The sequence below is a fragment of the Bos javanicus genome, chromosome 18, assembly GCF_032452875.1.
Source record: "Bos javanicus breed banteng chromosome 18, ARS-OSU_banteng_1.0, whole genome shotgun sequence".
Classification (NCBI taxonomy): domain Eukaryota; kingdom Metazoa; phylum Chordata; class Mammalia; order Artiodactyla; family Bovidae; genus Bos; species Bos javanicus.
In genome coordinates, this window is record NC_083885.1 from 59,473,123 (window position 1) to 59,494,862 (window position 21,740).

A 21,740-nucleotide genomic window follows, 5' to 3' on the forward strand; every position below is an offset into this window, starting at 1 on the left:
ACATGACCTTACCTGAGAAAGAGCCATTCCTGACACGTTTTCTTTCACTTTCCTCTTCTGGGCTTCTTCCTCACGTAACACGAGTCTTTAGAGGTCTATTATGAAAAGTGGAAAACATGCTGTTTAATGCTTGGGGTCAACAGACCCCCTTCCTGAGCTCCAACCACACACACAGGGATGCCCTCACCACGTGGAACAGACAGTCCTCTGTGCCCACTGTCTCAGGAGGGACTCATGACACTCAACTCCCATACAGAGTCCAACATGGGACTTTTCCACACTTTCCCTCGGATCACACTCCCCTCCCGGTGAGGCCTCATGTACACAGCAGCAGGGGGCACCTCCGCTGACCCCACGATGCCCTTCAGGTCACACAGCAGGCCCTGGTCCAGCCCTACTCAGAGCAGAGTGCCCTTCCCTCTCCCAGGGCTTGATCTCAGTCTCAGAAGTGGAGACTAAGAGCCCTGGTGCTCAATGCAGGGTCCAGATCGGAATCATCTGCAGCCTGTGCACATTCCTGGGGCGAGGCCCCACACGAGAACCTGAAGAATGTGTCTGTTGGGGGAGGGGTACAAAACATGCCTGGGCAAAATGGCTCATGATCTCATGTGAAGCCTGGTTTGAACACCACTCAAGGGGTCAAGTCCAGCCTACCTCCCACTTTCTTCTTTTCCAGTCTTACTGACATAGAATGGACTAACAAAAAGGGATGTGTACAAATACCATGTACAATGTGACCATGTGACACACGTCTACACTGTGAAATATTTATCACAGTCCACAAACCAATACATCCATCACCTCCAAATTCCCATGTTCTGTGTGTGGTGACAACACTGATGACATACTCTCCTGACAAATTCCCAGCATGCAGTAACAGAACAGGATTAACTACAGTCAGCGTGCTGCACACACCTCCCCAGGACGCACTCATTTTACAACTCAAAGTTTCTACCTTTTGACCAACATCTCCCCATCTTCTCCACCTCCCAGCCCCAGATAACCACCATCCCACTGTCTGCTACTAGTGGTTTCAGATTTTTACATTCCACATATAAGTGAGCACATACAATCAGTCTTTTTCTATCTGCCTTAATTCACTTAGCATAATATTCTCTACATTCATCCAAGTGGTCCCAAGTGACAAAAATCGCCATTTTTGTTGGTGCATGTCATTATATACGTGTTTGTATTTCTCTGAGTGTATGCTACCAACCAGGCTCCACTCCATGGGGCTGCAAGAGTCAGACACGACTGAATGACTAAGTTACACTTACTTACACTTACAGGTTACCGACCTGGATGCTTGGGCTCTTTAATCAATAGAAATAGTTAAGACATCAGAGGAGAAATTCAGGGAAGGCTTTAATGGGACTCCTGCTACAGTAAGGGGAAGTGAGAACAAGAAGTGGGTGTCCTTGCTCCTCCCAAAAAGGGGGGCAAGCTGGTCCCTTAAGTGAGGGTACAGGTAGGTGTGCATTGGTGGTTAAGGTCAGAAGCTGGGGTGATCTGACCCCCAGATCCCCTGGTAGTGCTGTGGGCAGGGGTAACAGGCAGTGACCTCTTTTGCTTCTGGAGACTCAGATAACAGTTGGTTTTGGCCCTTTTCCTCCTTATTGTTCAGAATTGCTGACCCCACAGGAGTGTGGTTATGGTTTCTTCGTTTTGTTACACTTTCGTTGTGGTCTGCTGTCAAAGGGTTCGTCCAGGTGCAGTGCAGTGCAGTAAAGGGCCCCAGGACACAGACTGTGTCATACACACAACATGTTTTCATTATCCAGTTTGACTACAACAGACATTCAGGTTATTTCTCTAACAAATGGCTGTTGTAAATCATGCAGTATTGGTTATGAGAGTGCAGGTAACTCCTTCATAACACTGGTTTTGCACAGGACTTCCCCGGTGGTCCAGTGGTTAAGAACCTGCCAAGCTACACAGGGGATGTGGGTTTAAACGCTGGTGGGGGTACTGAGATCCCACATGCGGTGGAGCAACTAAGCCCGAGCACCACAACTAGAGAGTCCGTGCACCAAAACCAGACTCTGCAGGACGCAGGCAAAGCCAAATACATAACCATTTTTAAAAATTTTGATTTTTCTTCCTTTGGAAATAGAATCAGGAGTGAGAATGTGAGATCCTATGTATGTTCTGTTTTTAATCATTGGGGAACCTCCGCACTGAACGTCCAGAACAAGCCTTTGTAGTATAAGCTGCTATAGAGTTGAGGTCTCTGGATTCTAGGAACACTCCTTCCCGACATCAGGCGATTTGAAGGCCCCACCCTGACAGAATCCTTCTGTCTTCAAGGCCGAAAGAAACTTTAAAACCTCCATCTGTTCCAACACACTCCCCAGACACCTAGTAATAATCGACCCATCTTACTATGCAAACCCCAGAAAGTTCAAAGTCTTAACAACTCCTGCACTTATGATGGAATAATACTCAAGACAGCCAAACACCAACCAGACTCAAGGCATCTTCATTTTAGTCAGTGACCCCAGCCAGTCCCCAAACTGTTATCTCCAAACTCTAATAATAAAAGACAGATGTGTAGGCTGATGCACATATTTCAATGTGACTTCAATATCTTCCACAGAAACACTCCAAGCTCTGTTTTTTTTTAACCTTACAAATGCATCTGAAACTTTCTTCATAAGCAACTCAAAATAACAGAAAATACCAAAGGTAACCCACGAAGTGATCTCTGCGGTTTTACTGACAGTTACTATGGGTTGCATACTTAATTCTCTCCTTCCCTAAAGACCACAAAAAATCCACTGTGTGGAGGGGGTGCTGTGGGGCACCTCCTGGATCACGCCCCCTTCTCTGGGACCACTGTGCCCATCCTCCTGCACCCACACCTCCCTGTGGGCTCAGCTCAGGCCTTGCTTCTAACACACTGCAGGATAACATTCTTCCCAATCCCACAGCCGTCCTTCCTCCACAGGTGTGATCACGAGATTCCCAATTAAACCCAGTCACGCAAACCTCACTCACAGCATCTGTGTCCCCAGAAAACTGAGCTAAGACACTGGCATGCCCCCCATTCCACGCAGCCCACAATTAGCCATGAGCCCACGTCCAGGGCCTCCAGCCAGAACTGAGACCGGCTGTGTCAATAGGTCCATACACCCCGTGATCTCACAACTATGCTTGTCTCTCCCTCTCTCACACACACACACACGATTCATCGGGTTCATTAAAAGGCACACTCCTGCTCCCACAATCCTCCTAGAAACCCTGACAAGCTCCCCCTCACTTTCTCCCATTTTTCTACCTCTTCTCTGTGCACAGCTGAACAAGAGCAGAGACCTCTAGGCGTGGGCATTGCAAAAGAAATGCGCCCTAGCTGCAAATCCAAGGACACTGGACACTCAGAATGGAGACCAAGAAGCTGGTCATCTTGCGAAAACCTGTCAGCAACGGGGATGTTAAGTAGTTGAGGGATGGTTGGACTGAGTTCAGTAAAGAAGTCAGAAGGAGAGACAGGCCCCAATCTCACTGGCTCCTGTTCTCCCTGCTCATACTAACTGGAAGATATCCCAGCTCATTAAAGAGGGGAGGGTGGTTTGGGGATAGGGAGGTATTGTCTCCTACATACTCCCTTAAGATACTGACCAGTCTAATCAGAGTAAACTTAGCATATGCCGCTGAGCAGCTGATCTGCTGGAAGGCAAAGCTGCTGTCCAAGATGGCAACTGGTTCCTGGATGGACAAAGCTTAGAAGACCTGGGGGCTGCAGTGAGCAGTGACACAGCAGACTAAAACATGGGGACACCTCAAGACACTAGATCTTTTGGGCTTTTCAGGATTCCTCACGTCTTTTTGGTTTTGAGTAATGAAGTGTCCACATAGGGTAAGGATCAATTAGACTTGAAATGTCCAGAACAGATACAAGAACCATCATCACTGACCCTGTATGCTCTGTCTCCCCTGAGGATTGTTCTGCCCAACCCACATTCCCAGTCCTCACCCCTAAAGTGAGATGCTGCAAGCATCCTGGGAGGAGGAGGGGCATCTTTCAATTGAAGGAAAGGAGAAAAGACTCCAAATAATTAAAGGGCATTTCTGATGAGGGTGATTAATATAGAGGCGATAAACCTGGTTAACATGACAAAGAATATCAGAAGGAGATGGGGAGACCTCTCTGGCCTAGAGCTGAAGGAACAAAAAGAGCAAGAGCAACAGTGATATAATGATCAAAGGTAGATGTAGCAACTAAGATCCAAGACAGAGAAGGTTTTGGTGTTTATGAACACGGACTAAAGCGAATGTGACCAGGACAGACTGACCAAGAGAATGGGGGTCGGCTCCCAGGATGAGGCTGGAGACTCTGGCAGCAACCTGAGGATGACAAATGGCTGTGGAGCCACCTGAGGAGTCAGGATGCTGCCCTGAGGTCACAGGGAAGCCAGTGGAGGTGGGAGGCCTCCCTTCACATCGACCTTTATTCACAGAAGACGGCTCATGATTCTCTCTCTCTGAGCCTATGCTCCCACCTCCATCCTATTATTGTCATTTTTCATTTTGGAAGACTGGGACCCATTTTAAGTTCTCATAACAAATGGGCTCTCTCTACAAGAAGAACTGCCACACACACAGTCACACACCCAATCTGGCCAATCATTTCAGGGGTCAGTGTTGCTCAGCTTCTGGTCCTGAGGAAGCATCATTAGATCAGTTCATAGCTCACTAGTTATCAAATCACATAAAAGAGAGGAAAACAAAGTATTAGACTAACTGCTTAAATAAGGTCCTGACTCTTAATATAAAAGATCACTGACATTCATACAAAGTATTCATCACAATGGTCTATAACTATTTATTAGTTACCAAAATATGTTTTCAAGATATAATAAGAAACAGCAAATGGGTCTCTAATAAATGTAAAACAAACCTAAAGTGAATCAGCTAATTAAAAACTTTTTTTCACTTAAGAATTCTGGTGCAAAGTAAAAAATTAAGAATACAGAATATTTAGAAAAGAAAGACATGAATTAATTACAGGAATCCACCAAATCTTATTTCACAAGGGAATAATTGTTTACAAGAAGGTAGGTGTTCAGTGTTTATCCCAAGATACAAAAAATGAAATATAAAGAAAAGAGAAAGCAAAAAGTTAAAACCATCACAAAGAATATTTTTAATGTGCCTGGGAAAGGCATCATGTAGTAAGAGAGTCAGTTCTTGCCCCACTTCTCCTCTCCATAACCTCTACTCTGCACCAGGAAAAGGGAAGGGGGTGACTCACCTCTGAGAGAATCAAGTCACTGCCGCAGCCCCCACCTCTATAGCCTCTGCACATGGATGTTATCTTTTAATACAGATAATTACAAAATGCACAAGCCTTACAGACAGAAGTTTTGCAATTCTCATTTTCATCTGTATAATTTAAAAAAGAATGTTTTAAACTTAGTAGGTTTTAAAGCCAAAAATTCATGTATCACGACTTAATAATCCCGATCAAATCGATTCAGCACTGGTCTGGATCTAGTCCCCTCCCCCACCTGCACACTAGTTGTTTCCACTTCATCTGGTTTATCTGTTTCCCTACTTCTTTCTCCGTCTCCCTTCCTCTTCCCCTCGGCTCTCCTGCTGTGCTTGTCCTCCTCTACTTCTTCCCTACCTACCATTCTGCCTCTCTTTGCCATCTGTTCCCCGTCAAGATGCTTTCTTTCCAACCTCCCTGGTGATCCTCAATCTCCGTATTTCAGCCTTTCTTCCTCCGTATCTGCCTTCCCTTCCTCCCCTCTCTGGCACCCCCAAGTGGCTATGCTTCCTCTCAGTTTCCTTTCTCAGCTCCTCCAATAACTAGGAGTCCCCTTTCTCTTCTAGCAGGATATTACTCTGTAAGCCAAGGTCCCAACTCTTGTATCCCCTTTGCGGGCTCTGTGTGTGAACTGCCCCTCCACTGTGGCCCTCTTTGGGACCCCTGATTTACAGCCCCTCTCCCTTGAAGGCTATATAGAAGGGGGCGGCAGAAGATGAGATGGTTAGATACCATCACCAAGTCAACGATCAAGAATTTGAGCAAACTCTGGGAAATAAAGGGGTCGTAAAGACTCGGAATGAACACCACCACCTCCCTTTCTTGCTCACCTTTAACTCTCAGGAAACCCTGCTTTTCTCTAAACTTTTCCCCTAACCGCTACCTTCAAGGCCGATTCTTTTTCATGCTATTGTTTCTTCGCCAAGTTCCTCACAATCCTCTTCGCTGCCATCGCTTCTCCCTCATGCTTTTCTCAAATATCTATTTCTCTAGGAGTCGCTGTCTCTGCTGCTTCTGACCCCTCCTGGCCTCCTAATGTAAGGGATGGCGACTGAATAAGAAGCCCCCCACCCGCAAGAGCCAAACTGTAACGGGTGGAATTTGGGACGGAGAACCTCGGGTGTCACGTGGCTGGAGTAGGTCACCTCCCCCGACACGGGTCAGGGCAACGTCACTATGAAGGCAAGGCCTGCGGGGCGAAAGGACCCGCCTGAGGAAGCTTGAGGTTAGAGGAACTGGGAGGGAAGGGGTGTCAGCAGCGAGAGGGGCTCTCCAGAATCCCAGGAACGGGGAGCTGGCGCGGCCTCTCCGGGAGGAGGGGAGTCGGCGTGGCCAGGGGCTGAGAGGAGGAGGATGGGGGCCGCGGAGCTAATAAACCCACCTCGCCGAAGAGAATCCTATGCGGTGTACGAAGGCAGAGGGGTCAGTGATGTCAGTAATGTCAGTAAATGGTTTGAAGCAGGAAAGAGTTGCGAAACGAAGCGTCTCTATGAACCAAAAACTGGAAGCAGCTTCACAGCGACTTTAAAGCATAATGGAGGCGCCCCTTTGCCGCTCACCAAGACGTCTGAACTTGCTGGGGATGGTAGGACGGGCGCAGGGATTTAGTCACTAGCGAACCTGAGGCTCGGGATACAGAGGAAAGGAGACTGAACTCAGGTTCGATTAGAAAGAAAGAAACTCACGCTGAGCTGGGACACCTCCACTCCCCGCGCTCCACTTCCGGGTTTGTGGGACGCTGCGCGCACGCGCAGTGAAAGGGCGCAGCGGCCTGGGGGCGGGGACTCAGCGGAGCCTGGTCGTCGGGGAGCCGGGCATTGAGCGAGGACAAAAACGCGGGAGTACGGCGGAAGTGTAAGGAGGGGCTTCGAGGCGTAGGGGGCCGAGCCTCCGGGCGCAGTTGGCCGGGCGGCACGGCGCGGCGGGGGGGCGCACAGGTCTAAGCCTGCAGGCCCTTGGGGTGCGGTGGGCAGGGAGAAACAATTCATTACTGTAATCACCTCTTAAGGTGACCGCTGCTGCTGCTGCTGTTGCTGCAGCCAGAATATTAAAACAGGCCTGCTCCTTGCAAGGAAAGTTATGATAAAACCAGACATTGTATTAGAAAGAAAAGACATCACTTTGCCAACAAAGGTCCCTATACTCAAAGCTATGGTTCTTGCAGTAGTCAGGGATGTGAGAGATGGTCCATAAAGAAGGCTCAGCATCGCAGAACTGATGCTTTTGAATTGTGGTGCTGGAGAAGAGTCTTGAGGGTCCCTTGGACTGCACGGAGATCAAACCAGTCAATCCTAAAGGAAATCAGTCCTGAATGTTCATTGGAAGGAGTGAGGCTGAAGCTGAAGCTCCAGTACTTGGGCCACTTGATGGGAAAACCTGACTCTTAGAAAAGTCCCGGATGCTGGGAAAGACTGAAGGCAGGAGAAGGGGACAACAGAGGACGAGATGGTTGGATGGCATCACCGACTGGATGGACAAGTTTCAGCACGCTCCAGGAGATGCAGGATGGGAAGCCTGGCTGCTTTAGTCCATGGGGTCGCCAAGAGCCGAATACGACTGAGGTACAGAACAATAACTGCTCCTCGCCCCACCCATCCCATAAAATCATCTCAGGCTTGGGTCTAGCACTGGCAATCAACCTTAATGCACAACATGTAAAATTATCCCTCAAATGTCTTCACATTCTCCAGTCTCTTAGGATCTTTCCCCACTATTACACAGCACTATCCACCACACTTGTCAGCAGTCCAAAATTCAGCCCTATCCCCACTGGGTTTCACTGACTGGAAAACATCCAACAAAAACCCACTTCTTTAATTCGAAGAAAATTTTCTACACTAGTATCAGACCATAGGGCTCCCCAGGTGGCTCAGTTGGGAATTTGCCTGCCAATGAAGGAGCTACAAGAGATGGGGCTTCAATCCCTGAGTCAAGGACCCCCAGGATTAGGAAATGCAACCCACCTCAGTATTCTTGCTTGGAAAATCCCATGAACAGCAGAGCCTGGCAGGCTACACTCCATGGGGTTTCAAAGAGTCAGAGGCGACAGAGCACAGCAACCATTCTATATTTCTCTTGGACTCTAGTGCTGATACAATGATTCTTGTGCTGATACAAGTACCTAGCATCACTGAAAATAATCTCCTAAAATGAAGAGTCTTTGTAGTCAATTTATTACTCTGGTCATATAAACCAGAAAAGGACAGTAATAAGCCTCCCTAACACTGGAGAAAAAACTCCAGCTCCATCACCGATCCCGAAAGTTGAAATTCTAAACTAGTTCCTGAACACTTATTTCAGGATATTTGTAAAATTATTAAGTGTCATGTCTTAATTAAAATGATTTTCTCCAAAATTTACTGTATATTTTATGCACTATGTGTGTCAGGATTTTACATGGAAAGGAATCAAACCTCTCATGTCCACAATTGAATTTACTTGGGGTGGAGGAACGGGTGGATAAGTAGGAAAGTCCGGTGACCCGAGACCACAGATAGGGAGCAGAGGCGCAGTTTAACAAGAAAAAAAGAACAAAAACAGTACCACTCGTTTCCAACAGTGACTACACCTACCATTTGCTTTGAACTCCGCTTCTGGGCATGAGGGGCGGGCCCAAGTGGGCCAGAGCAGATACTGGCATGTTCCATCCTTTAGTTGCCGAGGCCTTTTGTCAGCCTTTAGAAGTACTTGGTGCTTTACTGGTAGCTCAGATGGTAAAGGAATCCACCCAGAATGCAGGAGTCTGGGTTCGCTCCCTGGGGTGGGAACATCCCCTTGAGGAGGGCATGGCAACCCACTCCAGTCTTCTCGCCTGGAGAACGCCATCGACAGAGGAGCCTGGCAGGCTACAGTTCATGTGGACCCAAAGAGTTAACATGACTGAGCGACTAAGCACACACACAGTGTTTCACGTCTTGAGTTGCACCACTGATTCTTCATTAGTTTAAGTAACTATCGGTAACAGTTTCAAAATAAAAGCTGGAAATTCTGTGGGATAACAACTGTCAAAAGTAAGGTTTCCTGCTGATGAGGCTGAAGCGATTCAGAGGCCTGGGAACTAAAACCAGGTGTGGCCACAGGGCTGGGGGTAGGTGGGAGTGGGGTGGGGATTAATGTAGGGTGGTGGCTGGACCCAGGAATATTCCAGGAATTAGAATTATTTAGCAGTTTAAGTAAATAAGAACTAACTTTGTGTGGGAATGACAAGCTAGAATATAAAACACACAACTCTTAGAATGGGCTACTTCATACTAACGGTTCTAAGGAGAAAAATGTCTTGACATTCCACTTCTTCAAGGATCAAGCTTAGTAGTCACTGCAGTGGCCCAGCGACAGTGCACCCTGAGGGGAATGCAGGACAGAGAAAGGCAGGCACTGCTCTGTGCTTTGGACATTCCGGCCTTGGTAGACCAGGAAGGGCCGCTTGGGCCCATCCTCCTCCTCAGGCAGTCCAGATAAGTTTGGGGGATTCTCTCCGGGTTTCAGATCACCTAGTTATTGCTTAAGGACACCAAATTTTATTTGGCACTATATTAACATACATAGCCCCCCAGTTAAAAGGTGCATGAGGATCCTAGTTGAAAGATACTGGGATTTCCTCAGTTGAAGGACAATTAGTGGCACATCCCTGGTGGTCCAGTGGTAAAGAATCCACCTGCCAATGCACTGGACGTGGGTTTGATCCCTGGTCTGTGAGGATACCACGTGTCTAGGAGCAACAAGCCTGTGCAACACAAGTACTGAGCTTGTCCTCTAAAGCTTGTGTTCTGCAACAAGAGTAGCTACAGCAGTGAGAAGCCTTCACACAGCAACTAGAGAGTAGCTCCTGCTGGCTGCAACCAGAGAAAGTCCACGTGCAGCAAAACCAAATCAGCACAGCCGGAAACAGAGAAGACATTGAGTGCTGTGCACTGACCAAAACAAGGGGCCTCAGGACTCCTGTCTCCAAGCAAGCCCCAGCCAGGTTTATGTATTTTATGTACAAAATTCATAGCCCCCGCTCACTGCAAGGAGAGAAAAGCCAGTGCAGCAATGATGACCCACCACAGCCAAAAATATATTTTATAATTATTAAAGAGAAAAAAAAAGCCCTTCACCAAGAACTGCATTCTTTATAAAAAGTGTTTCTGTTCCATGCTTGTGATGACATAGCTTCAGATACTTTTGAGAAAAACTTGTATACATCATAATATATAATACTTCAGTCAATACTTCTTCAATGAAAGGGAATGTCAGTTACTTTTTGTTTAAACATTGTAATATATTTTCTTTGTTGTTCCAGAAAGCTGTCCGATGTGGACAACAAAGACTGTAAAATATAAAGTCTTGAGAAGAGTTTATTTTCACCAAAATTATCAACTTTGCACTATTTATAAATACTTCTACATGTATTAACTGACTGAACTCAAGTCCTAAAGGAACTTTCTTCATATTTATAAGGCATGTACTATGTCCCCTTTCATTGTCTTATGTGCATTTTAATCTTACAAGTCTCAAAATAACCTATAGGCTTATGTATTTGTTAGTGTAAGGCATGGAAGAAATAGAAATTAAACATTAAACCTAGCTCACAACATGTGGACAGACAAGAATGCTAAGGAAAAACCACTGAGAAAACAAAAGAAATAAGGTGGCATGATTTGAGAGAATAGCATTCAAACATGTATATTACCATATGTAGAATAGACAGACAGTGGGAGTTTGATGTATGACACAGGGCACCAGAGCCACTGCTCTGTGATAACCTGGTGAGACAGGCTGGGGAGGGAGGTGGGTTTAGGAAGGATGGAAGCTATGTATGCCTACAGCCGATTCATGTTAATGTGCGGCAAACACCATCACAAAATTGTTAAAAAAAAGAAATTTTACTACAGCTGACAAGAACCATGGAGCATATTACTTATTTCTATAATGTGACATTAACACTAATATCCTCTGGAAAACTGGACTTCTGTTTAGTATTTATTACCTAATAAATATTTCCAAATGTTAATGTTCATTAGGCTACTGTAAAAGTTCCTTAGGCAAGAGACAGTAAATAGTAATTTATCTGTTTAGTAAGATAGACAAATAGTAAGCTACTACCATCTTCAAAAACTGTACAGAACAATGGAACATATTGGTACTGCAGTAAAAGGAATGTTATAAATTCATAGCATGAGTAAACATTCAGTGTTTTCTTACACAGTCTCACTGTGGTTTTCCCATGTTTGACTACTGACTTCTTTAGACTTAAAAAAAAACCACTTCCTGTGCTGCTTCTCTGGGCAGACTGAGACAAAAGACTAAGGCCTCCTTTCTTTGATACCAACTGGTAACTTACCAGAGCAGGTAGCTTCTCCTCCTTGCCATCAGTAATCATCTTAACACTCCACGAATGTCACCATTCCTTGTTAGTCAAGCTTTTCCCCCCAACAGCTTCTAAGTCTACCCTGCTCCCACTAGAAAGTTTCAGCAGTTAACATTCTCATAACATTTTAGCATATGGCTACATCTGTCTCAATATTGAAACCAAACTTTGGGTTTGGTTCCATCCTGTTCCAGTGGGTGACTGCAAAGTAACAAGAACCAATACGTTGTCAACTGAATATAAGAAATTTCTACTCTATCAAACAAAAAAAATTCCCAGCATATAGTGTGGGTTCTAAATTATTTCCACAGCTGCCCTGGTGGCTCAGTGATAAGGAATCCACGTGCCAATGCAGGACACATGGGACACATCCCTGGTTGGGGAAATTCCCACATGCTGTGGAGTTACTGACCTCATGAGCCACAACTATTGGGCTAATAATAAATAATAATAATAATAATACTTTCAGAATGTTCCAAGCTCAAAAAGAGCTATCATTTTAACCTTATTTCCAAAGTTTTTTGTTTCCTAATTTTTGCCCACTTATTATTCCTATTTTCACTTCATGTAAATTAGGCACATGCTATTAGTTTTATTCAGGCACAAAAAAAGGCATCAGGAAATATAATTGCTCCACTATGGACAGTGTGGAGAGAATAACTCAAGTGCAAATTATTAGTATATAATCCCAAAATTGTCTATTCTTTGATTTCATCATGAAAAGAAATTCTTCTACCTTCTTTCAACCTTGAGAGCCTTTGGCACATTCCTAGTTTGTTATGAAGAACTGAGGTGGCATAAAGCTGTGTAGCTGGAAGAAACATGATCCATTCAGAGTTATGGAACAAATGATACAAACTTTATTAGAGCACAAGACTTATGATACATTCTGAATAAAACAGAGGCACAACATAAGTGACAGCAATTAATTTGAAGCAGATACACACACATACTTCTCTGGTTCTTTTGACTAAATTTTCAAGAAAACGGCTCTCTTCAATTTCAAAGAATAAGTTTCCATTAATCATTCATATACAACAGGAATTCCCAGTTCATTTATATACAACAGCAGTTCCCAGTTAAGGGAGAAAACGACCAGCATTTCCCTGGTATAACTTCTCCCACATGGTCAGTCCCCAGTAACCTGTCAAATCTCCTCCCAAGAAAAGCCCAAGTCCCATAATGTCTAGCCTGCTCTTTTCATGGTCAGATGGTACAGCATTCAGTCCTATAACCCAAGGTGGCCTGTCTACAGAAAGGCACCCTAATATGAATAATGTCTTAACTTTTTACATGATTCTCTGTCCCTCACTGATTCTAATTCACACACCATTGAATTTCATATTTTAGTGGCCCTGTTTACCCACGAAAAATGGATATGAATGAACCACAGCTAAGGAAGTCTGCCCCTTCCTCTTACTCATTTCTTTGCAGAGACCATCATGAAAGTCTCAAAGAAAGCTATAAAAGTTTTCAAACCTTGTGGAAATGTCATGAAAATCAATGTCACCTTCTCTAGAAAACTCAAGTAACTAAATACACACTGAAGATAATGGGTCATTTCCACACGTTATTAAGTTTCAACACACGACATAAGTATACTGCCTTAATATAATAGGTTAATTGTCAGAAAACTAAAGACTTATTTTTCCTAAAATGAATTATCTCTTATATGATCTGTTGTAAGTCCAAAATTTTACCAAATTCATTACCGCTACACAGATTCTCCCCGACATGAATTTTGGGAGGAATCTTGAGGAAATATGGTTTTCTTCAATGTGTTTCCAAATTCGGTATATCTATACAGTTTCTGACCTGCACAAACCACTTCATTATATCCAAGGTGAATATTTGATGTAAAAAACCACACAATATTCATTACCTGTGCAAGCTTGCTCTCCATATAAATCCTCTCACGTTTCAGTTTTGATCAATGGGTTAAAGCTTCAGTGTGCACAATTTGTGTGGTTTCTCTGAAAGACATATATTCTGAAGTCTAGTACACTCGGAACCCTAGAGAAAGCCCCTGACCATCCATTTCCAAGACTCCTCTTCACTATGGACTCTTACCTAATACTTCAATCCAAGGTGAAACTTTTTCCAGTCCTGCGGCATTTGTAAAGCACTGCTCCAGTTATGTTCCCCAACTTAGACATTTGAGTAAAATCCTTTTCACAAATACTGTATTTGTGTGATTTAATTCCAGAATATATATTCTCAGATACCTAAAGAGTGAGAAGCAATTTTGAAAACTGGACAGGGAAGCCTGGCATGCTGCAGTCCATGAGGTCGCAAAGAGTTGGACACGACTGAGCAACTGAACTGAACCGAACAGCTTGGTAGGCTACCATGCTTCTACTAGAAAGCTTCAGCAGTTAACAAACATTCTCATAAGAGTTTAACATATGGCTTGATTTGTCTCAAAATTCAAACCAAATTTTGGGTTTGGTTCCATCTTGTTCTTTCTGTGACTGCAAAGTAACAAGATCCAACATATTGGGGACTGAATATATGAAATTTCTAGTTTATCAAACAAAAAAAAATTCCCATCATATAGTGTGGATTCTCAAGTATTTCTGGGTCTTCCCTGGTGCTCAGTGGTAAGGAATCCGCCTGCCAAATAGGAGACATGGGACAGATCCCTGGTCTAGAAAATTCCTACATGCTTTGGAGATATGCCTAAGCCACAACTATACAACCAAAAACAAATGAATAACAAAATATAATTTATTTCAGAATCCTCCCAGATCAAAAAGAGCTATCACTTTTAACCTTATTTCTGAAGTTTTTTATTTCCTAATTTTTGCACATTTATTATTCCTATTTTCACTTCATGTAAATTAGGCACATGCTATTAGTTTCATTTTGGCACAAGCGGACATTGGAAATATAATTGTTCTGTTATGGACAGAGTGTGGTATAATAACTGAAGTGCAAATTATTAGTATATAATCCCAAAATTGTCTATTGTTTGATGTTGTCATGAAAAGAAATTCTACATTCTTTCTACCTGAAGAGCCTTTGGTGCATTCCTAGTTTCTGTTATGAAGTTGAGGTGGTGAAAAACTGTGTTGTTGGAAGAAACATGATCCATTCAGGGTTATGGGGAAAATGATACAAATTTTATTAGATCACAAGACTTAGGATACATTCTGAAGAAAACAGAAGTACAACATAAATGGCAGCAATCAGTGATGAAACAGATACACACGCATACTTCTCTGGTTCTTTTGATCCCATTTCTCTTCAACTTCCAAGAAGTTTCCATTAATCATTTATATGCAGTGGCAACCGCCAGTTAAAGGAGAAAATGACCAGCATTTTCCTGCTATAATTTCTCCCACGTAATGTCTTCAGTAACCTGTCAACTCCCCTCCCATGAAAAGCCCAAGTCCCTTAATGTCCAGGTTGCTCTTTGCATAGGCAGATGGTACATCATTCAGTCCTATAATCACGGTGGCCTGTGTACAGAAGGGCATCCTGAACATAATGAGCATGCTGAGTCGTCATGGTTTGACATGGTTCCCTGTCCCTCACTGATCCTACTTCACACACCATTGAATTCGATATTTTAGTGTCCCTGTTTACCCATGAAAGATGGATATTAACGAAACACACCCAATGAAGTCTGCCCCTTCATCTTACTGATTTCTTTGCAGAGGCCATCATGAAAATCCCTAAGAAAGCTATAAAAGTTTTCAAACCTTGCGGAAATGTCATAAAAAATAACGTCACCTTCTCAAGAAAACTCAAGTAATTAAATATACACTGAAGATTAGCGACTATTTCCACAGGTCATGAAGTTTCAAAATACTTAACATAATTATATTGCCATAACACAGGAGGTTAATTGTTGGAAAACTAAAGATTTATTTATTCTTAAAATGAATCATCTCACATGATCTGTTGTAAGAACTGTCCCAAAATTTTACGAAAGTCATTACAATTCTAAGGATTCGCCCTGATATGAATCTTGGGGGGAATCTTGAGGAAATACGTTTTCTTAAATGTATTTCCAAATTCAGTGTATCTGTAGTTTCTGGCCTGCATAAATCACACCCAAGGTGTGAATATCTCATGAAAAAATTCATTACTTCTGTAAGCTTGCCCTCTTAGGTTCCATCATTTTGATCTTTGTGTTAATGCTTTAGTGAGCACATTACTTCTGTGTGGTTTCTCTGAAACATATATTCTGAAGTCTAGTGTACTCTGAAGCCTGCAGAAAGGCCTTTGCCATCCAATTCCAAGACTCCTCTTTACTATGGAGTCTTGATGTCTAATACTTCAACTCAAGCTGAAACTTTCTCCACCTCCATTGCATTTGTAAAGCATTGCTCCAGAATGTTTCCCAACTTTGATGTTTGGGTAAAATTCTTTCCACAGATATTGTATTTGTGTGGTTTATCTCCAGGATATATGTTCTTAGATACCTAAAGAGGGAGCAGTAATTGTGACAACTGCCATAGAAGTTGCATTTCTAAGTATAAAGTATTTGCTGAACACTGAGATACAGGGAGCACCTAAAAGCCTTGCCACATATTCTGCACTAGTAAGCTTCTCTGTAGCATGGATGATCTGATGGTTGGTGAGATGTGACCCCCGAGTAAAGGTTTTACATACTCATGTCACTTGTAAGCTTTCTCTGCAAAATGACTTCTTTACTGAAGGCTGAATTTGGACTGTTGCCTAAAAACCCGACACACTTATTACATTGATACAATTTTCATCTAGTGTGAATATTCTCAAGAAGCCTAAGGTGTAAACAAAAAGCCTGGCCACATTGATTATCTTTGGAAATCCTCTCTAGTATGGGTCACCTGATGTCTTTTTAGGCCTGTATGCCACCTGAAGGATTTGCCACACTCATATTTGCAAAGATTTCTTTGCATTATGAATTCTCTGATGATGGGAATGATCAGCCTGTTATTGAAATCCTGGCTGCACACATTTACGTGATTCCCTCCACTGGAGGGATTGACTGTGCTCTGAATGTATGGAATCTTGCCGGTAGGCATTTTCTCTTGTTTTTGTAAAAAACTGAATGCCGTCCAAAAGACTTACCACATGTACTACATGGGTAAGATTTCAATTCAGAATTAATTACCTGAGGATTAGTTAGATCTGAATACAGAATCAAGCCTTTGCCCACATCGACTACATTTGTGCAGTTTCCTCCAGTTTGACTTTTCGGAAGGTCAAAAACTTCCTGTACTTTACTTCAGTCACTACATTTGTATGTTTTCACTGCAGTACTGATTTTCAGATGATCCTTGTGACTGGAGGCTTTGTCATATAAATTCCATTTATGTGGCTCTCTCCTGTATGAACTGCCGAATGGTCAGTTAAGGCTGAACGTGAACTAGAAGCTTTGCCACATTCATTTCATTTGTACGCTTTCTATACAGTATGAATTCTCTGGTGAATTATAAGGCCTGAACTCAGATTAAAGGCTTTGCCACACTCATTACAGTTGCACTAAAATGCTTCTCACAATTGTTCCATTTGTAACAGTTTTCTCCACTATGAATTATCTGATGCTTCCTATGATGGTCATTTCAAGTAAAACACTGGCCACATACATCACATTTCCATGCTTTCTCTCCATTAAGGCTGACTGAGCACTAAAGTTTGTAACCATTGTTGCAACTGTAAGGTTTCTCTCTAATATAAATTCTCTGATGAACCACAAGGTTTGTGTTTAGATTACAAGCCTCGACATTGAGATCACATTTATGTTTTCTCTCCAGTATTAGTTCTCTGATGAATTCCATGTTGTGCCCTTCAAGTAAAGGATCAGCTACATGCAACACATTTATATGTTTCTCTCCAGTATGAATTCTGGATAAACTGCAAGCTTACCAATATGACTAAAGGCCTTGCCACAGACAACACATTCATATGCTTTCTCTCCAGAATGAATTTTCCGATGAACTGCAAGGTTTGCAGTTTGACTAAAGGCCTTGCCACAAATGTCTCTAGAATATGAGTTCTCCAATGAACTGCAGAGTAACAGCTGGAATTGAAGACTTTGCCCCATAGATACATTTCTGTGCTTTCTCTCCTGTATGACCTGCCTGATGGAGAGTTAAGGCTGATTTGAAATTAAAGACCTTGTCACATACATCACATCTATATGCTTTCTATCCAGTATGAATTTTCTGATGAGATGTAAGGCTTCCTTTTACTCTAAAGGCCTTGCCACATACATCACATTTTTATGGTTTCTTTTTGGTATGAGTTTTTCGATGAGATGCAAGGCCTCCATTTACACTAAAGGCCTTATTACCACATACATCACATTTATATGGTTTCTCGTCCATATGAATTTTTCGATGAGTTCTAAGGCTTCCATTTACACTAAAGGCCTTGCCACATACATCACATTTATATGGTTTCTCTCCAGTATGAAGGATCTGATGAAGTGCCCGGCTTTCTTCGCAAGTAAAGGCCTTTGCACACACATCACATTTATATGGTTTCTATCCAGTATGAGTTCTCCCATGATTTTGAAGGTATGCATTGTCTTAAAGCAGTAGCCAAATACATTACATTTATATGCTCTCTCTCCAGTATGAACTCTCAGATGAATTTGAAGGGCTGTGTTCTGTTTAAAGCTGTGGCTACATACATCACATTTATATGCTTTCTCTCCAGTATGATTTCTCTGATGAACTGCAAGGCTCACATTATCATTAAACGCCTTGCCACATACGTCAGCTTTATATGGTAATCTTCCTGTATGGATTCTTTGATATCTAGTGAGTTCTGAGTCCTGAAGAATGGTTATGCCACACTCACTACTTTTGTAAGATTTTTTCTTGTGTACTTCTGGGTCTGGGGCCTGTTCTGAGGGATGCATAACAGCACACTCATTTTTATGAGAATTGCCTTTGCAGACACTATGAGTTCTCTGAATTGGCAAAACTGAGGTGCTACTGTTGATATTCGTCACAACTTGACTACATTCAAAAATTGTCCCTTCAGACTGAAGCATCTGCAATTCATCATGAAAGCTTGATCCGAGCCTTTCAACAGGCTTATCTCCTGCATCATTTCTACTCTGATGATCTCTTCCATCAGTGAGATTTTTGTTATGAGCTATAGATATTCTGTAGTCTCTTCTTTCATTATCTGTCCACAGACTCTCCCAACCATCCAAATTTCCCTGTATCTTCCTGAGGAAAAAAATCTTTAATTTCAGAAGTTTCGGCTCTCCCAAATATCACTCTTTAAAAAATTTCTCCTTTTCCACTGTTTCCTTTTGCTTGTAATTTCATGGTCATATCTATACGAGACACATCTACAAGATATAAAGAACCATGCTGCTGCTGCTGCTGCTGCTAAGTCGCTTCAGTCGTGTCGGACTCTGTGTGACCCCATAGACGGCAGCCCACCAGGCTCCCCTGTCCCTGGGATTCTCCAGGCAAGAACACCAGAGTGGGTTGCCATTTCCCTCTCCAATGCATGAAAGTGAAAAGTGAAAGTGAAGTCGCTCAGTCGTATCAGACTCTTAGCGACCCCATGGACTGCAGTCCACCAGGCTCACCGGTCCATGGGAGTTTCCAGGCAAGAGTACTGGAGTGGGGTGCCAGAGCCTTCTCCGATAAAGAACCATAGGTATCCTATTAATTACAATTCACAAATAAATTTTTTCCTGTTGAACACAAGATATTATACCAAAAGTCATACCCATCCTGAACAGTATTATGAATCTCCCCAATGATGAACTTAAAAACATAAGGAATGCTATTGGAAAACAACTCTTTAAAAAAGAAAAGAGCGATCACACAGAACTCAAATTAATTTTAGGGTACCCAAGTTTGAAAGACACAATCAGGAAAACATTCATTTTATGCAAACCCATGTCAATTCTCAACAAAAAAGATCTTTTCCCACCATGATCTCAAAGCTCATTCTACTTGGTAGTAAACACACTTCTGTCTCATAATTGAGAACAAAAAAATAGTAAAAATTCCATGGATGGGGAGATTGGCAGGCTACAGTCTATGACACCACAAAGTGTCAGCAGTACTGAGTAACTGAGCAAGAAAGGATCAACAAGGCAATACTCTGTAATGGTAAATAATCCAAAGGAAGCATTCTAACGAAAATTGTAAAACATAAATGGCAGTTGACAACTGTTCAACAAACACTGCATGGTGAAAATAAACAATTTGTTAAAACAGCCCCCCTCCCCATCAGGGCTTATGAGATCTTAGTTCTCTAACCATGGATTAAACCCAGGATCACTGCAGTGAAAGTGCTGAATCCTATCCACTGGACTGTCAGGGAATTCCCTAAAATAATTTTTACAAAAAAGAACACTTTTCTAAATACCTTTTATAAATCTATAAGTAGATAGACATACAGGCATTTTATAACAAGTGGTTCATGTGAGTTATACTGTGTAAAACATAAAGACCGTCATCTTTAAATGACAAAGAATTAATAAATGAAATCTCTACTTAAATAGCAGCCACTCAATATAGCAATTGCCTATCAAAACAGTATCCTTCACTTACTCGGTTCATCAGCTCTAAGATACATGTAAAGGAACAAGCTTTGGGGCGTTTCTTACATCTGAGAGGTAAAGAATCTGCTATAGAAGAGAAATATTATTTGAAAACTTACTAATTAGAGTCAGAGACAAACTCTTCAGAACGAAATGTAAACTAACAATATACAGGATGTAATGCAAACAAAGAGACATGTCACAATAACCATGACATGAAGTAAATATGCATTTTAAGCAAAAGTAACCTTTGAGGCAAATTTCCTGATGGTCTAGTTGACAGCATTAAATGATTACACTGTAGGGGGTACAGATTCCATCCCTGAGTGGAGAACTAAGATCCTGCCTCCCACATGGTTCAGGAAAAAAAAAAGTTAACTTTTGACCTTTTCAATAAAACAGTCAAAATTCTATGACACCTAAAAGCATGAATTACCTCAATTTTTCAAATAAAGGTAGTAGATTCCCAGGGTTCATGAACACAACTCCATGGCACATGAAAGTAAAGAGCAAAGCAGGAGTGAAACCCAGACCTACCAATTCATACATGTTCTTAATCACCAGGGCCCACTTGGGCAGAACAGATTACAAAAGGTTACAACAAACTTCAGGACTTTAAAAACATAAGGTCAAGTGAGACACAAGAACTGATCTGTGTAACTAACAGCCTTACTCAGCCATCTCACCTAGAAATGGTTTCCGAGGTACCACCCCCAACATTTCAATTCAGGTCGTGTCCTGAAAATGTGGTTCAGTGGATGAGCACGGGTCATTCTGTACAGTATGAGCATGGACGGAAGGAACCTGGAGCCTGATTCATATATGCAAAATGGGATACAAGAGAAGATCTCAGAGTCCACTGTCCTTACAGGCTTCCTGAGTTACAATCACAGAAGATCCAAACCACATTCCTGTTATACACACCCGTGAAGGTTGTGGTAAAAGCAGTAACAACAGGAATAGCTGAGGGTTCTGAAGAGGAAGACAGGTTGAAGGCAGCTCTGTGTAGGATCTGAGATATCAAATGCAATCAAAGATTGGCCATTCTCTTCCCTTCTTCCAATGAGGTCTCCCAAGTGCAGCAAATAGGAAGAGAACCAGGCTGGCTCCAGGGATTACAGCTCTGGAGGTGTTACCATTGCTTGACATGGACCAAAAAGTGGACATCCCACGGAATCCAGCACAGAAGGGGGACAGAGAGGAATTAGATCCCTTTGAAACACCTCATCACATACTCCCCAAAGTCAAGCAACAACATTGACAGGAGTCAAATTACAGATCATAGAAAGACCTACCCTTTGGGACCTCTTTTTTTGGGGCCACTTTCCATAAACCTCTCTCCTTTTTTTTAAAATCACTTTTTTCATTTGTAAACAGCCACCTGTAAGTCAGACTGAATTTTTTTTTCCCTAATAAACTGTAATTTTTACGTAGGAGACAGATGTGCTCCAGATTGGATATCTACAATCAGTCACCCTTCTCTCTGCATTCCCTGAGATAAGAGATAGCTGGGCTCCAGTTGAGGAATCTATAGCCAACAAATACAGGGTAAATAGCCAGTCTTTGTCTCTTACTTCAAGGGAATAATCATGCCAAGGACAAAGAAAGGA

At 42.6% G+C, this 21,740-nt stretch overlaps 1 protein-coding gene across 6 annotated transcripts in view; it reads right to left on the reverse strand.

The window, feature by feature from the left end:
* Nucleotides 1–21,740, reverse strand: part of LOC133229653 (zinc finger protein 239-like) — a 263,424-nt gene that overhangs the window by 167,061 nt on the left and 74,623 nt on the right. Inside the window, exons 1-2 of one of the 6 annotated variants that reach the window (XM_061386251.1) lie at nt 6,651–7,164; nt 13–95 (exon numbers count right to left, since the gene is read on the reverse strand). The exons of 3 other annotated variants lie outside the window; for them this stretch is intronic. In XM_061386251.1, coding sequence (XP_061242235.1) covers nt 13–27 — 15 coding nt within the window. In that variant the 5' untranslated portion in view covers nt 28–95; nt 6,651–7,164. Of the gene's footprint in view, nt 1–12; nt 96–6,650; nt 7,165–21,740 lie in introns of those variants that run through there. 2 more of the 6 variants (XM_061386244.1, XM_061386243.1) reach the window with 2 other exon arrangements.